Consider the following 23,395-nt stretch of genomic DNA (forward strand, 5'->3'; position numbering starts at 1 on the left):
CTGATGGTTGTTGTTTTACTCGTGTGAAATTCACCGCTACACAGGATCTGTTGTAACTGTCTCTAGTGCTTTGAAGCAAGGGAATTTCACAAGAAAGAAGGGTGAGAGTGGGTTTATCATCAGTATATTTTTCCATATATATCTTATTGGTGTGTACAGTATATTTCAAGTATGAGGGGGAAAAAAATCTAAATTGAGAGGGAACATGTTGGGCAGCCTCTATTGTAAGGCTTCATTTAAAACATGAAATACACTTTGTCCAAACAATAAAAACAAAATCCATCCACCAGATGAAGAAACATCTTAAACTCTTCAATTTTCAGTCCAGTGGATTTTGTTTTTAGTTTTTGGACATCTTACTACCTGGATGACTGAAGTGAATCTGCACAGACATGCACATAATTAATTACAATTCAGTTTAAGAATTGGTCTTCAGAGTGCAGTTTGATCAGATGCAGATTTTACATCTTGATGAGACTATTTAAGCACATTTATTGTTACAAATTAAGATATACTTTACTGTCAGTGGAAATCCTTGTGCTCAGAGTGTATGAAAACTCCCAAGTCAGTCTGAAGTCGTGAGGCACAAGTCCCAAGTCTAAATGTAGATTACCAAGTCAAGTCCATGTCATTAATGTCAAGTCTCAAGTCTAAATGTAGAACAGCAAGTCAAGTCAGAACAAATCAAGAGTCCAGTATCAATTTAATATCTTAAAGAAAACGAAATATCTAGGACTTTTCAATGCAATATGGTTTTAATAGGATAGGATAAAAACTTGTGTGAGTTTGACTTCTATAATCAGTTTCAACTTCAATAAATTCAATCATTCCATACAAATTCAGAAAACAGAATTGAAATTCAGTCGTCTGCTGGAACAAATCTCATCACTTTCAATCTAAGTCATTTACACAAACACAAGATCTCAAGTCAAGACTTAGAAACCTTTTCAAGTCATCAAGGTACAAGTCAGAGTTGAGTCTAGTATCAATTCAAGTCTCAAGCAATCCTCTTTTTCATCTTTCCCATACATGCACAGACAAAAACAAAAAAATAAGGCTTAAATTATGAATAGAGTTGAATCTCAAAGAAACAGAATACAGATTGCTGTGTAGCATTCAGGGAACAATACAAATTGCTGGAAGATAAAGGTACCAATAAAGGTTTAGTTTAGTTAAGGGCCTTTGTTTTCAGCTGTTGTAGGGCTGATAAATTTTATCGGACCTGGCAACATTTATCCCCTGGAGTTCAGGTTCAGTTTTTTGCCTGATCTGGAAAAACTTTTGTCTTTAGTAGTAAATTAGAATTAGAAATATTTGGTGCTTCTTCGTCTCAACTGCACAATTTATTTCATTTGCTTCTCTTCTTTCTGTGCATCCATCATTTCTATATGCGAGAATAAACTAAAATTAAAACTTAATGTATTCTGTGCAGACATTTTTAACAGGATAGGAGCATATGCATCATTGCCTCCTACCGGTACTTCTGTCGTGTTGCAAGTCTTCTCATGTTATATTGACTATTCAGTCTTCATTATTTAACCTTTAATCTCTGAAACACACTGAAGCTGGATATTGTCCATTTGTGCTATGGAAAGTGATTATGTAGGTGTTTTCAGAACGAGTCCACGTGGAAAATAATTATATATTGATTAAATACATACTACCGCATGCAGAGGCTGCTAGAGGGGAAAAAAACATATGCGGATGTGCGTAGGTACCTTAAACGCAAAGATTTCGGAGTTCCAAGGTTTAATAATCATATGTTTCCAGGATTCCGAGTTTGCATGAACGCAACACCAGCGCGGAGGGCAAGGCGCTCCGTCACAAAACAGACACCAACCGAGAGCCAACCAGACGCGGCGCTCATTCCGTGCACGCCACCGCTCCGCCAATCAGCTGCGGAGGGGGCGTGTCAAGCCCCGCCCACTCGCTGTGCCTCTTGTCTGAGCTAAGGTCACTGCCATTCGGCATTCACACACCCGTCAGCCGAGTGAGGGGAAGGAGACAGAAACCAGAAACACAGCGAAGCAGGTGCAGGAAAAACAACCCCGAAACAGTCAAAATGTCTCTTTCTAATAAACTCACCCTGGACAAGGTGGACGTCAACGGGAAGCGCGTCATCATGAGGTGAGCCGTTTGTAACGTTAGCTTTTTTTGGAGCAACCGCTCCGGCTGCCATCATGGGAAATGAGATTAAGTAACTGACATTTAGAGACATTACGGGCCGCAAACCCGTTACAGACCGGCCACCGACAACAACTACTTATGTGACACGTTAATGAGGAAAACACACAGCAGCTAACATTTATATAATATGGTTAATAACGGTGTACCGGTCGATTCAGACACAGCAGAGGACAGGAAGTGAACTTGTTGCCTGTCACGTTTTCATCCATGTTACGTGCCTCTGAAGGGATGCTGCATGGATGCAAGCGGCATCTAAAAAAAAAAAGGACATTAGCCTAATTTACTCTATTTGAATGACAGAAACATTATTCTAATCCACCCAACGTATCGTGCTGTACTTTTAATAATGATAACGTGGTGATGCTACATTGATCCACAGGGAAATGCAGACAGCAGTCATTCTTCATTCATATCAAGGATCTCTAATTTAGTCCACATTAGGGCCACGGACCCCCATTTGATGAGATTTTGTCTCTCGGACCCAAATCTGAGAATATTTTAATTGTTGGATATGATTTTGTCCAGAACTCCATGACATGAATGATCAAAATAGTCTTTCTACTACATTCTCTAATTGTGCTAGCTTCATGTAAATGAAATAATGGTGTTTAACAAAGTTTACAACAATTCATAAATTTGAACCACTGAGCTCCAGGACAGCTGGGGGTTCAGCGCCTTGCTCAAAGCTACAACATAGTGCTGAAAAATCAGTTTATTTCAGTTAATTGCTAAGATATGTTTGCTTTTCTCTCTTTCATATCATAAAGTGAATAGTTTGGGGGTGTTTTTGGATGCTGGTCAGACTAAGTAAGAAATTTTAAGAATCACTTTGGGCTCTGGTAACTTGTGATGGGCATTTGTGACATTTTATAGTCAAATTGATTTATGAAAATAATCATTAGTTGCAGCCCAAGCACTACAGCAGGCGGGTGCCGGCCCACAGGGTTTGATCCTGGGATTGTCATGTTGAAGGACCACAAGACCAGTGCTGCCCATTTGGGCCTGTGTCACTTTAGTAACAACTAGTGAAAAAGTGATTTTATTTTTACTTAGTCATGCCATGCAGTCATTTTGCAGCAAGGTTTGCTGTAGTTTCATGCAGACTGCAGTCGGTGGCCGGTGGAGCTTGAAGTGCAGTTGAACCTGACACCGTCTTTGGAAAATGTCAGAGGGCCATTTTTCTGTGATGCAGCAGCAGACGGCATAGGACAGAGTTCACCACAACACGGGCCCTCAGGTCACACTCCTTACCGTTAAAGGTCAAGTTCACTTTATCTTGAGTTTGTTTCAGTGCTGCAGAGAGACTGTCAGACCGTTCCCAGCCCCACATCACACAGCACACAGCACGCCCCGGGCCTGTCGCAGCATGCCGGCCCGGGTCTGTAGTTTCATTCAGTTCCTAATAGCAGAGAGAGTGGAGGAGAGGCGGTGTGTGTAGAATTAGAAGAAGAAGAAGAAGAGGGCAGTGTGTTGCTGTAGAGACGCAGCAGAGACACACAGAATCTGTCCAGCAGCCAGAGGACAAACCGGCCCCACTTCACACCCAACAACTCACTTCAGCATCATTGTTCCTTTAGCAGATTGCAGTTTTAGCTGCACAGACATTTCTCAGAGGCAGAAATAATCTAGCCATACTCGCCTATAGCTGTCTAGGTAAGATAGTTAGCTTGCTGCTGTCCTTCCAACATCATGAATGAATGAAAAAGTCATTGACATCTTTTTTTCCTTATTTGCCATTCAAGTTTGCCAGTTAGCTAACTTGTGCTCCAAACAACTGTTTCTTTGGCTCCGCCCACTGGGGTTTAACTCAACCAATGAGATTATTTCTGTCCCCAGAGCAGCTCTGCCTCTGAGAAATGTTTCTATATCTAAAAGCTCCAATCTGGGTTTTTTTAAACTAGGGCTGGGCAATATGGTTGAAATCAATATCACGATAATCATAAGGATTTTTCTCGATATCAATATATATCACAATATTGTTCATGTATGCAAAATCACGTTAAATAATCAAATGAATGTTCATCTCGTTGAACCGAATGGTGATGTTAGGTGTGATGTCAAACAAAACAGAAATATTCAAATAATATTCCTACCATACCTCATTTTATGAGTTTTTAAGTAAAATTTGCTTGTCATCATCAATTTGGACAGCAGAAATGTGTGTCACGATATCAAAATATCTTCATATCATCACAATATGATTCCACTGAAAGACGATAAACGATAATATTAAATTATTGCCCAGTCCTACTTTAAACGATCGGGCAAAAGCCAACATGGTGTGCAGATTCCCACATGACAAGAACATGAGTAACACTGAATGAGCTGGAGATTCAGGGTGAAAAACTATCGCACTGAAATTTTCATCCTGCTGTTACGCAATCTCTGCTGCCATCACTGAACTCCTCTGGCATTGGCCAATGAATTGCTGACTCTTAGGTTTTAGGCTTAGACAATAGATAGGTGTTATTATGGCTGTGTGTGTGTGTGTGTGTGTGTGTGTGTGTGAGCGGTTGTGGCTCGTGCAGCTGATCACGTGCATCAGGGCATCAAGTCTATCTAGAGAGGAGGAGGAGGAGGAGGGGGGAGTTATGTAACCGAGTCGAGTGCGAGGGATGCATGTTCCCCATGTGTGACCAGCATGCATCACTGTGTGTGTGTGTGTGTGTGTGGTGCCATAAAGCTGAATGGATATAGATAGATAGATAGATAGATAGATAGATAGATAGATAGATGGATTCACATTCATTCTAGCTGTGCGGATTACAGTACTGCTGCTGGACCAGTTTATAGGCCGCTGTGTATGAGTGCACAAGGGCTTGCTGTGTGTGTGTGTGTGTGTGTGTGTGTGTGTGTGTGTGTGTGTCCATGCACATACAGGCCAGTCCTCAGCGTCCCTTCCTTTCCAGTGAGGAGGATTAGTGGGGAAATCTTCTGTCTGTCAATCAGTAACAGTAACTAGCTGGAGGCAGTGGGGCGGGCTGACAGAGTGGATGTCATTGGTTCGTGCCAAAGATTGTGTGTGTGTGTGTGTGTGGGGGGTGGGGGGGGGGGGCAATCATAATAGTCTTTATCAGTAATGTTGCAGGTTAGTTTTGATTTTATTGGCCTCTGAGCCTCATATTTAGAAAGAATCACTGCTGGATATTCATGGTCAGAGGGGAAAATAATAATAGTTTCCAAAATAAGATATTCAGCAGTTAAAAATGGATATCTTCCAAAAGGACTGCCACATAATTTAAAACAAATGGATCTGTGGAACAAAATGGACGTATAACCTCTTTTGAATCAGACACTTGCCAGTCATTGTTTATTTGTCTCTGTCACTAACTTACTGATCTGTTTAGTTGTGCCTTGTGCTTTTCATTCAGTTGTAAAATTTCAGGGATGAAATCTCAATAAAGTCAAGTTATGTTGCACCGTTCAGCCACCAGCAAGACCCCGATAGTTTCCAATGCTTCCATTTTTTTCATACATTTACATACTATGGTTTTTGATACAGTGAGTGGAGATTATGGTAGATCATCTGCAGTGTATTTCTGCTGAATGAGGCGCTTCACTGATCCCTTGGTTCCTTTGGGTCTAGGGAGCTTTTTTCTTTTTCATTTCAACATCTACAGTCATACTTGTTTCTGTGGGGAAAAAGTAATTAGCTGGTAACCCATGCTTTGGAAGTCTGATTCTCTTCATAAAATCTAGTTGGTCGGTAAAATAGTGAAAGTGGCTGCTGGTGAATTTTTGGATGAAGCAGTTATGTTTTTTTCCAGTGGACAAAAAGTTAGTTTCCTGCTTTACTAGAGCCATTTGTTCTGCTTTGTTTGTTTTACTACCGATGAAATAGTGGGGGAACAAATGAATAAGCCTAATGCATAAATCACTGTAATGCCATAGTTCATTTCTCAAACTTGGGAGTTTCTTATGGGAAGTTACGTCAGAGATCTAGTTGTCCAGTTTTGTGTAATGAAACTTCTGTAACACATAGTTTTTATCAGTCTGTTGTCCCTCTGGTAATGCTGTTTGTCTCCTGCAGGGTTGACTTCAACGTGCCAATGAAGGACAAGCAGATCACAAACAACCAGAGGTAAAGTTATAGTTATAATCTTTATCCACTTTCCTCGCTCCTGCAACATCTTCTCTGTTCTCACAATGTTCAAATCTCAGCTGTTATCACTCTGAAAGTAGTTTGGACACGCCACATTTTTCTTTCTTTTAGAATAATAGTAAAAACATCAAAACTATGAAAGAACACAAATGGAATTATGCAGTGACCAAAAAAGTGTTAAATCAAAACTATATATTATATTTTAGATTCTTTAAAGTAGCCACCCTTTGCCTTGATGGAAAGGCAAAGGCTTTGGAAAGAAATTCATACATAGGATCAACTTCACTATTTCTATTTGTCTAAGAAACAAATTTCAAGCATTTAAATCATAAGCCTTTATATCACAATGGCTTTAAGAGAATGAAAAACATTCAGTTCATTCAGTTAGGTGTGTCCAGACTTTTGACTGGTAGTGTACTGAACCTGTAACCTAATAACTAAACTACAAAATACATGAATGAATATCTTCTCAATTCTCAAAATGATGCAAAAACCCCGGAGACCTAATTAGTGATCAGTTTGTCTGGATGTGATCTCAGCTCTCTGGTTCTCTGGTTGTTTAGCTGAACTCTCATGCTGGTTGTCTGTCAGGATCAAGGCGGCCGTCCCGAGCATCAAGCACTGCCTGGACCACGGGGCGAAGGCCGTGGTGCTGATGAGCCACCTGGGCCGTCCTGACGGGAGCCCCATGCCCGACAAATACTCCCTGGAGCCCGTCGCCGCCGAGCTCAAAACCCTGCTGGGCAAGTGAGTTGATGACCGACTGACCGACTGTTTCTCCTCTGTCTCCATAATCTAGTTCAGTTTATTTTGCACATGCTAGAACACAGAGACTTTATACAAATTTTATTTTCAGGATAAAACCCCTTGAGATGTACCATCTCGTTTTCGAGGGTGTCCTGACAAAAGACAAAATAAAATATACACAACATAAGATACAACACAATATGCAACAAATAACAGACATGGTTACAGTTGCAATTAATTAGTTAGTCACCTTAGTTACAGAGGTGAAGTACGGAAGAGGACTAGGGCCACATGTGAAAATTGTATTTGAGGTTTGACTTAATCCTCAGAATTCTGACTTTTTTTTTTTTTTCAAAATTCAGAGTTTAAAGCCAGAGTTCTGATATTAATCTCAGAACTCAAATACATTTTTCCACATGTGCCCCTAATTCTCTTCCGCTGTGAAGTGATACAATGCAAAAACTAAAAAAAAATAAAACACAAAGAAGAAGTAAATTAATATTTTTGTGCAGAAGAGATTAAAAAAACAAGGCATTCACCTCCATTGAAAGAAACAAACAGACAAAAAATCAAGTTGAAATGGATAGGAGAATCTGAATCTGACAGCAGAAATGAAAGGGTCTTGTGGAATTAAATGAGGGCGTTGAGTTGAGTTGAGTTGCTGTAGGTAATTCATGGGAGCGATGACTGGAGGATTCTCTCCTCTGCGTCAAGTCAACCCGTCAAACCAAATCAAACTGTGTTTGCAGGGACGTGACCTTCCTGAAGGACTGTGTGGGCCCTGAGGTGGAGGCCGCCTGTGCCAACCCCGCCGCCGGATCCGTCATCCTGCTGGAGAACCTCCGCTTCCACGTCGCCGAGGAGGGGAAGGGCAAGGACGCCTCCGGGAACAAGGTGGGCAACGCTGCAACTGCTGTGGGCGGGGCTTCCCAGCAGGCTGCCTTCTGGGAAAGAACGCGGTTAATAAGTGTGTATTTTGACTGAGGAGAATGAGGAAAATCTTAAAATTTAATCAAGAAATTATTCAAAAAAGTATGAAATTCCTCAAAGTGAATCTGTGTAGGGATCTTGAAATCACCAAGGGGAAAAAGATGATGTGAGAAATAGTGCTGAAATGATCAATCGATTAGTTAATCAACATAAAATTAATTGATCATAATTTAGTCATTTATCAAGTAAAAATACCAAACATTTGCTGGTTACAGCTTCACTAAAGACTTGCTGCTGCTCTTTGTTTCATATCATCATATCATATATATTATAAAATAAATCTGCTGGTCTGGACTGAGTAAGAAATTTTAAGAATCACTTTGGGCTCTGGTAACTTGTGATGGCCATTTGTCATTATTTTTGACATTTTATTGAGTAAATGATTAATTGACACTGAAAATAATGAGTTAGTTCCAGCCCTAGTTAGAAATGAGCTGCTAGTCCCAAACCTGAACCAGTATAGGAGAGAGAGTAACTGTATCATCAGCTGAAGAACATCATTGCTTCAGTGTCATTTTACATGAGGAAACTAAAGAACTGTGTTGTAATTGAGATAAAGACCTGGACTCTCGGATGAATCGGTCTCACTGATGGGTCAGCTGGAGGGAAAACGCCCAGTCAGCTCCAGCTGCAGCGTCCCTGCAGTGTCGGGCTGAAGCTGCTGCGTCACCGTCTGATGATGTCAGCGTCAGCAGAGCTGCAGAGTCACTGCACAGCCGGGCAGACGGTCCGTCTCTGACCTCAAAACTCCTGCAGGAGAAGATGGTGTCTGTGTGTGTAGCACAGTATCAGAAGAAACACAGGAAGGATATCCAGAAGAAGAGTATTTAATTCTGCTGTCACACCACCAGTATCATAATACTGATACTCCCATAAGATAAAGTAACTCCTGGGACTTCAGTATTGGATAAAAATATTATGTGCGGTGCGAGTTAATGTTGCCAGAAGTTCGACTTTGATGCCAAAAATGCAATATCATGGTAAGAGGACAAATCCTGCTGCAGCGTGTTGCCGCACTCGACTTCTACAGCTTTATAGCAACTTTTTCTCAGGGTTTTGTTGTCGGTTGCGTCTTCATCTTCGTCAGCTCTGTAAATGAAATTGGTTCTAGAATGCAGCTAGTCTAAAAACACAGGTAGTCCAGGGTTTAAAAAGTTCTGGAATGCAGTAAGCCCTAAATAAGTTCTAGAACGCAGTGAGCCTGAGAAGAAGGTTCTAGAACTGCAGCGAGCCTGAGAAGAAGGTTCTAGAACTGCAGCGAGCCTGAGAAGAAGGTTCTAGAACTGCAGCGAGCCTGAGAAGAAGGTTCTAGAACTGCAGTGAACCCCAAATAAGTTCTAGAACGCAGTGAGTGTTTTAAAAAATATTCAATATTCAGTTTAACCTTTTGCATTAGAAATTCAAATTGAAGTAGAATTGAAATTTCAGTTACCGTGACAACGCTGTGTGCAGACAACACGAGACAGGATTATTCACCTGTAAACCAGTGACTGTATCCATGACTGAAGCCTGCACTTATCAGATCTCTCTTTTTTTTTTTTTTTTTTTAAATAAGTGTGCTGATGAAAGGATCTCAGAGTCAGAGGCTGACCAGAGAGCAGTTTCTCTAATAAGTTACAGTGAGGTGCACATGGCTGTTTGATTGGACAACAGATCCAGGATCAGCACTATTCTTAGAAGTTGTATGAATGTACGCCGGGCCCCGCTCTCTGTAGCTTTGACCTGCTGACATTTGCCTGAAGGCTGGTGGGTTGTCCCGGGCCGGACGTGTTGCTTTTCCTGTCCTGTGAGGCCTGGCTGGTATGCAGCATGAATTAAGTGTGTGTGTGTGTGTGTTTGGGGGGGGGGGTCTACTGTAGCGGTCTAATACTGTACAGTACTGGATAATGACCTTTATGCAGATTGGAGTTTTACTTCTACAAACATTTCTGGGAATTCATTGTTGCTCTGGAGGCAGAAATACTCTGATTGGTTGAGTTAAACCTCAGTGGGCGGAGCCAAAGAGCCACAGTTTTTAGCTAACCGGTAAACCTGAAAAGACCGCCAAGTGTTGTCGTCATTTCGTGGCTCCTGGATCATGTCCGGTCCCTTTTTATTTTTATCTTAGTAGTGGGAAAATTTCCACTCTGAGAAAATATAATGACTTTTGTTTTTCATTGGTAACTGTGATTATATTACTTCTTACTGTACATGTTACCATCCAACATTGTATACCACATAACATATCATCTGGACCGAAAGAGGATGTATAAGTCTCACTAATACCAGCGACCTGGCTGAACCATGCTGAAGCCCACAGCTGACATTTGGACGGGACACTGAAGAACCGGCTCGACCTTTCTCTGCCCTCCAGTCAAACTGGCCTGACCTTTGCCTGCTAAAGTGCAGCAGGAACCTGATCCACAACACACTAACTGACTTCAGACAGACACACACACACATGAACACAGATGCACCTAAGGCACTGCAGTACAGTAATAAACCTGCTGTAAAGGCCATACACACACATCTCTAAACATTATGGTACATCAGACCTACACTAAAGACTCTCTACACTTCTCTAGGAGGGTGAGAATCGATAGAAAGTTCTGATCTTGACCAACATGAACAGTGCCAGTCTGTTTTTGGACCTTGTGGTGGAGCTTTGTTCACACTCTCACATTCCCTGCCTCTTATCACCAGCAACAAAGACAATAGGCATCACATTGCTGCACATAGGGCATGTGCTATTCTGAAGAAACTTAGTTTCACCCTGGTAGCCAAGCTGATATAGTCATACCAATATTCTTTGTATAAATACTTGATCCCCTCTGAAGCACGATGGACAGCTATAGATCTTTGGGTCGACCGGGGGTGAAACAGAGACTTATTGACTCAGTAACCTTATCTCTCTGTAAGCAGACTGTATGAATGACTGATATCTGTCTTTCGTTTTTTTCTTAAAGGATAAGTTCTGTGATTTTGGACCTATATATAATTTATCTCTTCCATTCCTGTAGTACTTGGACCCACAGACAATACTGTCTCCAGAGTCAGCTGTCAGTTGAAACAGTGAGCTCTGCTGCCTCTTGCTGCAACAATGACTCCAAACTGTTTGTCAAAATATCTCCAAAAAAATCTGTTTGTGGCTCCACAGGGAGTTCAGAGTAAATGTAAAAATTGCAAAGTACATAAATTAAAATTAGCTCTGATTTCATGACTCATTTCCTCCATTACGCACACTAATCAGGAAATCACAGAACTATTTTTCTCTGCCGCAACACAGACTGCTGTGGGATGAAAGTGCGTTACTGGCAGAGTATATACTGTACATATACAGTATATATATATAAAATCGCCAAACCCGTCCTTTAACTTTATTTCCCTGTGTTCTGACTCTCTCCATCTTTCTGTCTTCCTCTCTTCTTCGCCCCTCAGACCAAGGCCTCCCAAGAGCAGATCGACTCCTTCAGGGCGTCTCTGTCCAAACTGGGAGACATTTACGTCAACGATGCCTTCGGCACGGCGCACAGAGCCCACAGGTGAGCGGGACGCAGTGTTTTTGGGTAGTATGGATAGGATGTACGTCTAGATCAAGAACAGGAGGCAGACTCTTGGACATACAGTGCTGAAGAAGAATGTCTGCACTCTCATAATATGATTGAATGGGGTTTAATGCACATCTGCTCTCCCTCTTTCATCTCCTCATTTCTCTCACATTTCTCCTCTTCCCCTTTCCATCTCGTTTCTCCTCTTTCACCTCCTACTCCTCTTCTTTTTCCTCCTCCTCCTCTTCCTCTCTCCCAGCTCCATGGTGGGAGTGAATCTGCCCCAGAAGGCGGCTGGTTTCCTGATGAAGAAGGAGCTGGACTACTTTGCCATGGCGCTGGAGAAACCTCAGAGGCCGTTCCTCGCCATCCTCGGAGGGTAAGAGCAGCTCGTTTCTCCTGTAACATTTAAAGAGTTAAAGGTGCTGCGTGTTGCATTTTCACTTCAGTAAATCATCACACACCACAGTCAAACAAACAAAACATCAGTGGTCAGCCTCTATCAGCCTCTACTCTGCATCCTCCATTGTTTCTCCACCTGGTGGATCTGGAGGGAAATCTGCTGGATCGCTTTACGGCACAAAACAGGAAGAGCTTCTGTTCTTCCAGAGCAAATGGAGCTGAAGCTTTCAGAGTTTCTGGCAGCGTATGGTGGAAGGAGCTAAAGGAAGATGGAGAAATCACTAACCACGTGCAGCATCTGTAAAAGGCTGCCTCATCATTTAGCTTTTTTTTTATTTCTTTTGTGAGCGCTCCAACGTATACGATTTACATGCTCACAATATGGCTAATCGTTAATATCCTGATTAAGGAATTGGGATAAACTGTTAACACTGCAGAAAACCGCAGTAAATGAGATAAAGAATATCCCAAATAATGATATTGGTTTCTCGTAACCTGATCTTATCATGTTTGTTGTGGGTGGCGTATGAGCACTCAGTTCCAAAAATGTAACACCTGAGTAACTTGAATGAAATTGTAATATTAAAGCACAATGTTATCGTACTATTTGGAAAACTCTGATGCTGTTTGCACCAGAAATGTTTCTTGAAGGGCCGCTGACACAGAATCTAGACCATGTTTCACTAAAACTATGCAGTTAAACCAACACAATTCAAATTCTTTGTTTAAACCACTGCTAATAAATTCTTTATGGGGGGTTAGTAGCTGCACTTTGGCAGGTAACCAGGTAAAAAAGTCTAATTGTTTGGTGAAGTAGTATAATCATGGTTTCCTGACCCTCCTACCACTGTCATATTTCAGAACACAGTCTTGATTTCCTTGCGTCTTGTCATCCTGACTTCCTCTCCTGCTGTGGAGGAGTCATCATCACACTCTGGTCCGGTGCTCTGAAGCCTCTGCTTTAAAATACCCAGGTGGCGATCCAGGAATAGAGACCATAAGCTTATTATGTAATCTGTGGTGTGAGAGTGCTCCGCTTACTTCAAGCCACTGTCACTGCTCAGCACTTACTGTGCAGTTAGCTAGCTGGCAGAGATGAGATACTATACACACAACTGAAGTGATACTCTGGCTTTGAAGCTAATAGGCGCTTGGATAAACTTGTAAAACCCCTTGTTTTGAATTTGTTCTCCCAGCACTCCTCTCTCGCCTGGTCATCCATGGTCGCAGGAATGTTCTCTATTATATACTATACTTATTCTACTGCACGTGTAAATCACCCTGGATGAGAGCATCAGCTACAACACAATACAATACAATACAATACAATATACTTTATTGTCCCTGTGGGGAAATTTGTCTTGGACTTAAATGCTGCACACATATAACTGCCTCCATAGTAGTAATAGTAAAAAACAACAGAAACAACGTATAACAAAGCAACACATACTGTAGCAAATCACAACCACAAATTACACATATTGCACATATTACACATATTGCACATATTACACAACCAGTGATAAGAACACCATGAAGCTTTTGCACAACCCCTGCAGCCTCAAGCAACATTATTCAAAATTTTAATTGAGGTAGGCACAAATGAGTTTAACTAACAGGCTAACTGCCTGAGATGTTAAATCTAACACTGTGGATACGCTTTGTGTTCATTCTTTATTTGGTTTAACACAGTGCATGCTAACACCTAAGCACATGGTGTATGTTTAGTGGACAGTCAAAGCTAGTTTCGTTTCATCCCAAAATCCCAAAATCCTGACTACATAAGTGAAACGGCTACCAGTCTTCCTGTCAAACAGCAGCAAGGTAATCACAGAGCGTATTTAACAAAATGACAGTGTATTCCATAAAGGAGTTTAGCAGACACCGTCCTGTCTTCACATTATCCAGAGAGACCTGCAGTGAATGCAACTAGAATACGCTTCAGTTCCTAGATCACCAACACAGCAAAGAAGAGAGTTGTTATCGATCCTGATGTCAACCTGTAAAAGCGTCCAGATACTTCCACCTGGTATATAACTTGGCAGAGCGATGTATTTATGAGTTAATGATAATAAAAAACATTAATTCCAAACATAACCTTTTAGTAGGGCTGGGCGATATGGACAAAATCAAATATCACAATATTTTTGACCAAATACCTCGATATAGATATTGTGACAATACTGTAGGGATGACTATTGGTGCTTTCACAAAATATTTACACAATGAGATTTTTGATAAATAATCATCAGTAATGTGGATATAATGACTAAGTGGGTAAAGGCAAATAATAGAACAGCTAGAACAGTGTGGTAAGTTCAGAAAATGACATCACTTTACTGTAATGCAGCCTTTAAAACCAGGAAAAGACAACACTTATGACATATCACGATATTACGATATCCAAAATCTGCATGCAATTTGGATAAATTCTGCGACTATATTACTATATTTCGGTAGTGTTGTTGCACTGTTGAATGAGTACAGAGGAAACACCGGGCTGAGATTGAGCTGCTCTGCACACAAGCTGCCGTTGGCCACATGTGGAAGTTGGCCCCGTGTCAGAGTCCGTTTCAGCCGGGCCTCATTGTGCAACTGTCACCTCCGCTCAGCGTCACAGCCAATCACGTCCCTCCAATTCACCAGTTGAGCCTCGGTTTTCTGCACCGTTCAGCTGTTTGGCCTTCATTGGCAGAAACAAAGGACATTGACCATTAGTGTGTAGTGATAAGCCAATCAGTGGATGGAAGGCTGCAGTCTTCAGCACTGGGTTCATTAGACAGCAGTGAAACGGATCAGTTGTGTGTGTGAATTTCCATCCCGGTGTGACTGTCTGTATGGTCAAAGATGTTTGTTGATCTCTTGTATGTTTGTTTCTTCTGTGTTTTGACTTAATTCCTTGCTTTGTAGAAGCGTGTGCCATCTGTGAACCTAACCTGTCATCCATCCTAGGCATGATAGGAGTAACACGCTTAATGGAGTTTTGAAGGCTGATATCAATATTTTTGTAATGAAAGTGTTGATAGCCAATATTTTGTGCTGATATTCTGTATATTTACATTTGACCATGCCCCAAAAAATTACAAGGATTCAACATTTCCACCAGAATTTTCTTCTTGTCAGGGTGGAAAAGCCTCTGAATCAGCAGTTAGAGCATCATGGGACACTAAAACTCTCCATTGAAACCCAGGATAATGAAACTCTTGGGTGGGTTAGCAGCTCTTTTAAGGCAGGCTGAGGCAGGTTTTATAGACTGACACTCCTGAAGCTGTGGAATAAAATCTTATCCTTCATCATGTCAGCGGTGGGAAACTATTTTCATTGAAAGGCCAATATCTGTAAACTGATACATCAGTCAAACCCCCTTTCTACAAAGTTACGTATCTGTTTTTTTAGGAGCGTTTCTATTGTATACTGACTTAACATCTCTCTCTCTCTCGCTCTCTCGCTCTCTCTCTCTCTCTCTCTCTCTCCCAATCCACCCCCCTTTTTCTTCTGTCTTTCCCCAACCCCCCCTCTCCCCCTCTCTGTGTGTTTCAGGGCGAAGGTGAAAGATAAGATCCAGCTGATCAACAACATGTTGGATCAGGTCAACGAGATGATCATTGGAGGCGGCATGGCCTTCACCTTCCTCAAAGTCCTCAAGAACATGGAGGTGAGGAGGAGGAGGAGGAGGGGGAGGAGGAGGAAGATGACGCAGAGAGTCCATGTGAAAATAATTGGCTTTGACAGACCATTTCAAGACCTTATTTACAAAATGCTATATGCTGTTTAACGCCATCGTTAAAGTTCATCATTCAATATGTCTAAAATACAGATGGCCCATTCTGTAGAAGTGCTGTCATTTTGTTAACTAGAGACTTAAATTACCTGCTATATTTTAAAAAGTAACATGATTTGAATTTCATTTTGGAGCTAAATGCTTCATTTTCATTTATTAGTCTAGTTTCCTCTTAATGGTCAGGCACCAATATTGGCCCCTCTGAGGACCTGTAGTCGACAACTAATACTTTTATTCAGAAGAATGAGTCCAAATACATACTTTTAACACATTTACAAACAACTGAGCATCCCTATTAAAACAAATCCCCCAGAACTGTTTTTCTTGTCGGGGTGAAACAGCCTCAGGAACGAAGTCTGTATCACAGAAAACCATCAGTGTTTCATTTCTGCTATTTCACAATTTAGACGTCTTTGCCGCTTGGCCAACATGCTTTCCTAATCTGACTGTTAGACTCGGTGTTTAATGTTGGTGATGTTCAAACAGACTTGTGAAACTGTATGGTTTGTGTCCTGGTAGAGAATGGGAAGCACGTTTGTAACCAAACTGACCCCTGGGAAAAAAAGATTTGACAATACCAGCTTTTGTGTAATTATAACGTTTTCAAATCTTTCTTTGGAAAGTGAAATATACATGGTGTAAAACTGAGCAGATTGTAAAAGTGTGTAGGCCACATGGTAAATGGCATTCAGACAGAGTGATACTAAAACTCTCCATTGATGCCAAATACAAATGAAATTCTTTTGACCAGGCTGGCTGGTGAAGTGGAATGGGCTTTGAAATGGATGGAGGCCAGATGAGACTAAAACTCTCCACTGAAACAAACAATAATGACATTATTTTGTGCACAGTGGCCCATACTCCCTGTTCTGACTCAACAAGCAGAGGTTTTATGGATCTAAAAGTCTATAAAACAATGTTTTGTTATCTGGAAAAAAAAGCTGCAGGAGGCAAGATTTTTATGTAAAAATAACTGAGACGAAATAAATTCACCGTGTTTGCCCAAATGTAATTGAATGAAATCTTCTCTTCCCACAAGAATTGAGGAATCAAAACTTAAGCCCCAAATACAAAGCTGGACTCAGCAACGTTAGATCTTCTCCTCTCTCGTCTCATTTGGTTTCCTTTGGTATAAAGCGTCACAGACCGGCCGACTTGGTAAACATGAGCGAGCCGTGAGACGTTTACTGACCTCACTGCACAGGATTTCTGGGGATTGAAGTCTTTAAATGTCAAACAGTTCCCTCTTCCTGCTGTCTGGGGCTGCTGAAGTCACGGAAATAGAAGGAAGTGACCTAGTGCAGCTTTAAACAAACTGCTGAAACACTGCTGTGTCTCTCTGTGGATTGTCTTGTATGTGTAGTACAGTCATAGTTTAGATGTAGCCCTTGTACGATTCTCACGTTTTGCTCTGTTACGCTGTTGCTGCAGTGTTGCTCCACCTCAGAATCTGCAATTTTAGCGCAGTGCAGGATGAAAGACAGTCCTGACGTCAGCACTTCGTCTCATGTTTTCCCCTCCTCCTCCTCCTCCTCCTCCCCTTACGGTCAGATCGGCACCTCCCTGTACGACGAGGAGGGAGCCACCATCGTCAAGGACCTGATGGCCAAGGCCGAGAAGAACGGCGTCAAGATCACCCTGCCCGTCGACTTCATCATCGCCGACAAGTTCGACGAGAACGCCACCACCGGCACCGCCTCCGTGGCCGCCGGCATCCCCGCCGGCTGGATGGTGAGCGGAGAAATCTCATTGGCTCAGAGGTTGATCTTGATCAGGGAGAGACAGATAGATACTTCCTCACAGTAACCTGCGTACTTTTATTTTGAAACCCTTGTCTAAAAATCACACTTCCAACACTTCCCACATCTACAAACAAGGAAAAGTAGATTAAGTTAACACAGCTGCATTGTAGGGCTGCAACTAACGATTATTTTCATTGTTGATTTATCTGTTGATTATTTTCTTGATTAATTGATTAGTTGTTTGATCTATAAAATGTCAGAAAATGGTGAAAAATGTGGATCAGTGTTTCCCAAAGCCCAAGATGACGTCCTCAAATGTCTTGTTTTGTCCACAACCCAAAGATATTCAGTTTACTGTCATAGAGGAGTAAAGAAACCAGAAAATATTCACATGTAAGAAGCTGGAATCAGAGAATTTTGATTTATTTTTCTAAAAAAATTACTCAAACCGATTAATCGATTATCAAAATAGTTGGCGATTAATTTAATAGTTGACAACTAATCGATTAATCGATTAATCGTTGCAGCTCTACTGCATTCTGTGTCCCGGATCATACATATTTAACAAGCAACCAAGAACCAGGAAGAGATTTTTGTTAAGTGATATGTTGATCCCTTTCTTATGTCCCTCATAACACAAAAAGCTGGGCAGGGAGACTCTGAGTGTGGGAAAGAATTAAATATATGGTTCACAAGAGCATTGATTGTAAAACTAAGTTAGTAGAAAAAGTCTTAATCTAAATATATATCCATAAAGTATCAAAATGTCTTAAATACAGCAATTAGAGGTCTTAAATTGTATGTTATGCAGGTTTATTTTCAAGGAAGTTTTGGTGGAACTGTAAAAATACAGCAGCATCAACAGATTCATTCAGTGATGTGTAGTCGAGGCAGAGTTTGAACATAAGATAAAGGAAATAAGGCAAATGCCATGAATTGTGTCGTTGCACCAAAACATGTGAATGGGACCAGCCGTAACGTCGTTTTTTTTTTCTTTGGTTGTGTCTGAACAAATTCAACAAGGAATTTGTGAGGAAGAAAAGGAAGAACAGCGGCTCATTTGTAGTTTCAGATTAGCAAAATGATCTGAACTCATCCTGCTTTTTGTTTCTTGATTTTGGTTGTTAAAACCTTAAAACTCTTAAATTTGGCTTTCCTTTTTCTCTCCTCTCCTCTCCTCTCCACTCCTCCTCTCCTCTCCTCCTCTACTTTCCTCTCCTCTCCTCTCCTCTCATCCTCTCCTCTCCTCCTCTCATATCCTCTCCCCTCCCCTCCTCTCCTCTCCTCTGCTGTCCTCTCCTTTCCTCTCCTCTCTTCCTCCTCTCCTCTCTTCTCCTCCTCTCCTCTATCCTCTCCTCATCTCTCCTCTCTTCCTCCTCTCCCCTATCCTCTCCTCATCTCTCCTCTCCTCTCTCCTCCTCTCCTCTCCTCTCCTCTGCTGTCCTCTCCTCCCCTCCTCTCCTCTCTCCTCTCCTCTCCTCTCCTCTCCTCTCCTCTCCTCTCCTCTCCTCTCCTCTCCTCTCCTCTCCTCTCCTCTCTCCTCCTCTCCCCTCCTCTCCTCTCCTCCTCTCCTCCTCAGGGTTTGGACTGTGGACCAGAGAGCTCTAAGGCCTACGGCGAGGCGGTGGGCAGGGCCAAGCAGATCGTGTGGAATGGCCCGGTCGGTGTGTTCGAGTGGGACAACTTCGCCAAGGGGACGAAGAACCTGATGGACAAAGTGGTGGAGGTCACCAAGTCCGGCTGCATCACAATCATCGGTACGAAAGAGAAGACGGGAGACTTTCCTGATTTCTTTCTTTCTCTTTCTTCTTTGCTCTTGCTTTCTTTCAGTCTGTTTTGTTCTTATCTGTAGAGAATGTTGACTAAGCACACTTGCACTTCTTCACTCACACTCTCACATTTTCACATAGTCACACCCAAAAAGGTGATTATTGACTATTGCACCACACATTTTTTTTATTTTTTTTATTTGTTTTTTTTACAGGGGCCATGCACAACACAGCCGCTGGGCCAGAGTTAGCTATATAGCTAATTTATATCTGCAGTCCCTGGGCAGGAAGATATTAAAAAACAATACAGTACAATACAAACAATTAAAAACAATACAATTAGCAAAGTTTACAAAGTACATCACATATAGAACGTCATACAAAATATACATTATAGTCTCCATCTTGGAAAACAGTTGGTTCCGTGATCACATGATTGATTTGTCTTGAGCCATGTTTTAAGTGTTGTTTTAAAAATACTGAAGCTTGTGCATTCTCATGGCATTCACATGGCATTTGGATGTTTTTATCCTTGCAGTACCTACTACTTGCAGTGCCTACTGTGTATTTGCAGCATGGGTTGTTGCTGTTCTGTAACTGTTAATCTGTTGATCAGCACCACAGTCCTCAAACAACACATCAGAGATTTAAAAACCATCAGAGATTTAAAAACCATCTAATGCACCTTGTATCTCAGTGGGAATCTTTTATAGCTATATGCTGTTTCTTGAACTCTGATCAGACGCTATTCTAATACTACTGAGTTAATAATTAGTGACACCAGGCTAAATTACATCACTATCACCTCCTCCTCTCTTAAAAAAAAAACTAAGAAAATGCTTAATTCCTGTTTGGTGGAAGGTGTTCAAATTCTACCATTTAAAAAGGAGGAAAAGATCAAGACTTCTCCACAACACGCTGAGCCAGAGACTTGTGCAGGAGACGAGTTCTGCCGATGTTGCTGCAGTTCCTGCTGGTGGCCAGTAGAGGTCGTAGGTTAGGTATTATCCCTTTTAATTGTGTCCCTGTGTTGTCCAGGTGGGGGCGACACCGCCACCTGCTGCGCCAAGTGGAACACAGAAGACAAGGTCAGCCATGTGAGCACAGGGGGCGGAGCCAGCCTGGAGCTGCTGGAGGGTGAGTGGGAGAATAATTCACTTTGTTTCATTCCAGCAGGACGATGGAGAACAAACTCTTCATCCATGAATGTAAAAAAAAAGCTGAGGTTGTTCTGCACGGTGTAATTGGTAGTATAAATAGATTTTAGTTTCTGCATTGCAAAAAATAAGCATCTTAACGAGTCATTTACTGTAGTACTGAGGATTAAAATATTTTTCTTGAAACAAGCGAAAGAGATTGAGTTAATTTGACTTGTTTCCAATGCAAATCAACTTGTTTCAGGACGATTTTTCTTGGATCAAGTCTCATTTTCTTGATGCTAGTGGAGTGATCTGACTTATTCTGACTGGTTTCAAGATATTGATGTTGTGTTCCTAGAATATTTCTATAAACAGTAAAATTGCATTGGAAACAAGTGGAATTATCTCATCCCCATTCTGATTTCTCTCTTGTTTTGATAAAAATCTGAAGCTAAATCTGAATATGAGACTAAATTACTTGTTAAGATGGATGTTTTTGCAGTGTGCAAGGCCAAAAGAACTACTGCTCATTTATATTTGTTTCTGTTCTATTGTGATTCTGCATGATAATGTTACATTTTGTATCTTTAAATAATGAATCAGGCTTACTGACGATGATCCTAACGGCCTCTCTCTCTCTCTCTCTCTCTCTCTATCTCTCTCTCTCTCTCTCTCTCTCTATCTCTCTCTCTCTCTCTCTCTCTCTCTCTCTCTCTCTCTCTCTCTCTCTCTCTGCCCTCAGGTAAAGTCCTGCCCGGTGTGGCCGCCCTGAGCAGCGTCTAAACTTCCCATCAGCCCCTTCATGAGGGTGTGTGTGTGGGGGGGGGAGGGGGGTTTGCCGGACCCTCCTCTCCTCTCGTCTCCTCACCCCACGCTCGGCTAGCGTACTGCAAAAAAAAAAAAAAACACATCCTGCTTTACCAGTCGAATCATCTTTTATTCAGTATTAAAATCTTAAAATCTCTCTCAAAATCAGTGACGTTGATGCCAGTTGTGATCGATTTGATTTTCAAGATGTTTGCTCACTTGTTTTGAGAAGTGAGAGATTTTAAGATGAAATGCAAGATGAACTGACTTGTTCAGATGGATGGGTTTTTTTTTTTTTGCAGAGCCACCACACCGCTCCCAGCCAAGGAGAACAGATGTCAAATATCCTGCTGAGCGACTGTACTGACTGCTGAAACTCTCTCTCTCTTTCTCTCTTTCTCTCTCTCTCTCTCTCTCTCTTTCTCTCTCTCACGCTCTCTCTCGCTCTCACGCTCTCACATGCCTCAGTGCTTATTCCCATTACAGTTCGCCCAGTATGGGATCTTGGAAGGCCGATACAGATTTTTATCACGCCAAAAAAATGACAAGGATTTAGTTTTTCCCACTGAATTTTCTTCTCATCGGGGTAGAAAAGTCTCTGAAACAGCATTCAGACCATCATGGGACACTAAAACTCTCCACTGAAACCCGGACTGATGTAATTCCTTTAGTGTCAGCAGCTCTTTGAGGCATTATGACATCATCACGCCTATTTACTAGTAGGGGAAACTCTGGGATACACGAGGCCTTTTAAAGGAGGAATCAATCTACAAAAAACATAATAGAACAATCAAATGAATAAATAATATAAGCAAAGACGAAATAAATTTCATTGCAGGTTTATCTAATATTTAATAAGACCAATATCTGACCCTCTGTCCCCATGCTACCACAGTAGTTTCTTGTTCCATCATGTTTAATAATGCAGAGTGTGTTCCAGCTGCTCAGAATCATGACTCCTAGCATGGGGACGGCATAGTGCGTAACACCTGAACCCGACTTAAAAGGTTCCCAGCTTCAGTTTTTGGTTCCCATCTCGATCTTTCCCTCTCTCTCTCTCTCTCTCTCTCTCTCTCTCAACAGCCGCTCAGCTTCAAAACGGGAATTTGGCATCTGTGTCACCTGAGCTAGAATGCTTGCACTTTGTGTGTGTGTGTGTGTGTGTGTGTGTGTGTGTGCGTGTATCGCCGCGTCACTTCTGCATAGCCAGCCTGGGAGCGTTCCTGCACCGTCACCATCCCGTATGAAACGTGTCATGTGTCGTACCCTCTACCTACACTTTATATTTTCTATGGGTTTTCTGTCTCAGTGTGTTGAAGTCAGTGTGTCGCCTCTGTCTGCCGGGAGTCTCTGCTGCAGTGAGAAGTGATGTTTGACCTGAGCAGGTGTGTTCAGGTGAATAAAAAAACGGTCTAATGTGTAAAACTAACCTGCCTCCTGATCCTTTATTTTTCCTTCGTTCTTAGAGACGGGACGATCTGCTTATCTCACGATGCGATTTGATACGCGATGTGAGGTTCAGGGTTCAAGGTAAAGTTCAGTGACAACAAAGTCTGACTGCAGAATTCTGTTTATCTCTGAGACTCAAATCTTTCTAGCGATGCCATTGGCTGCTAGAATGTAAACAACAATTTAAAAATGTCATTACAAAGTGACAATAATATAATTTGGATGGAGAGCTTGGGGAACTGTGATGGTCAAGCATCTCATTTGTGATTACTACAGCAGAACAACATGGAGCTGATGTCACCGTTCATGTTCCTGACACAACAGACGGACTGACACATTTTTGTATTGTGATGTATTGAATTTCGAACATATCGTCCCATCAGTACTCATTCTGATTGATGTGATGAGTCACTTCAGTAAACTGACAGGAGTTTCTCTTGGTGATGTTAGTGCAAGTTGTCATATCATTATTATTATATCATTATATGTAGTGGTTATGTGATATTTATATCGATCTGTACCACAAGTACCAAAGCCAGATGAAGTGCATTTTTCTGGTATTTTACATCTTTCATCATTCATTCATTGATCGAATCCTGAGCGAGACACATTAGGGATGTGACCCTCGAAGCTTCATTACGTCACACAAACATCTGTCAGATTTAAAGACCAATCTCTGACCCAAATCTGAGAATATTTTTCTTCTAAGATTTTGTCCAGAATTCCATGACTGTCTGTATTAAAGGTAGAAAG

General features: G+C 41.6%; 1 protein-coding gene across 1 annotated transcript; it reads left to right on the top strand.

Moving 5' to 3' along the window:
* Positions 1 to 1,975: 1,975 nt before the first annotated feature.
* On the top strand, positions 1,976 to 22,622 carry pgk1 (phosphoglycerate kinase 1). The gene is made up of 11 exons (XM_071530222.1): positions 1,976 to 2,127; positions 6,218 to 6,268; positions 6,881 to 7,036; positions 7,786 to 7,930; positions 11,444 to 11,547; positions 11,813 to 11,932; positions 15,496 to 15,610; positions 17,288 to 17,467; positions 19,058 to 19,235; positions 20,286 to 20,384; positions 21,129 to 22,622. The coding sequence occupies exons 1-11, from the start codon at positions 2,063 to 2,065 to the stop codon at positions 21,167 to 21,169; spliced, it is 1,254 nt and encodes a 417-aa protein (XP_071386323.1). The 5' UTR covers positions 1,976 to 2,062; the 3' UTR covers positions 21,170 to 22,622.
* The last annotated feature ends 773 nt before the right edge of the window (positions 22,623 to 23,395 follow it).

The sequence above is a fragment of the Centroberyx affinis genome, unplaced genomic scaffold (assembly GCF_046629955.1).
Source record: "Centroberyx affinis isolate AG114_WGS23_722 - 3 ecotype Tasmania unplaced genomic scaffold, CSIRO-AGI_Caff_v1 ptg001904l_1, whole genome shotgun sequence".
NCBI lineage: Eukaryota > Metazoa > Chordata > Actinopteri > Beryciformes > Berycidae > Centroberyx > Centroberyx affinis.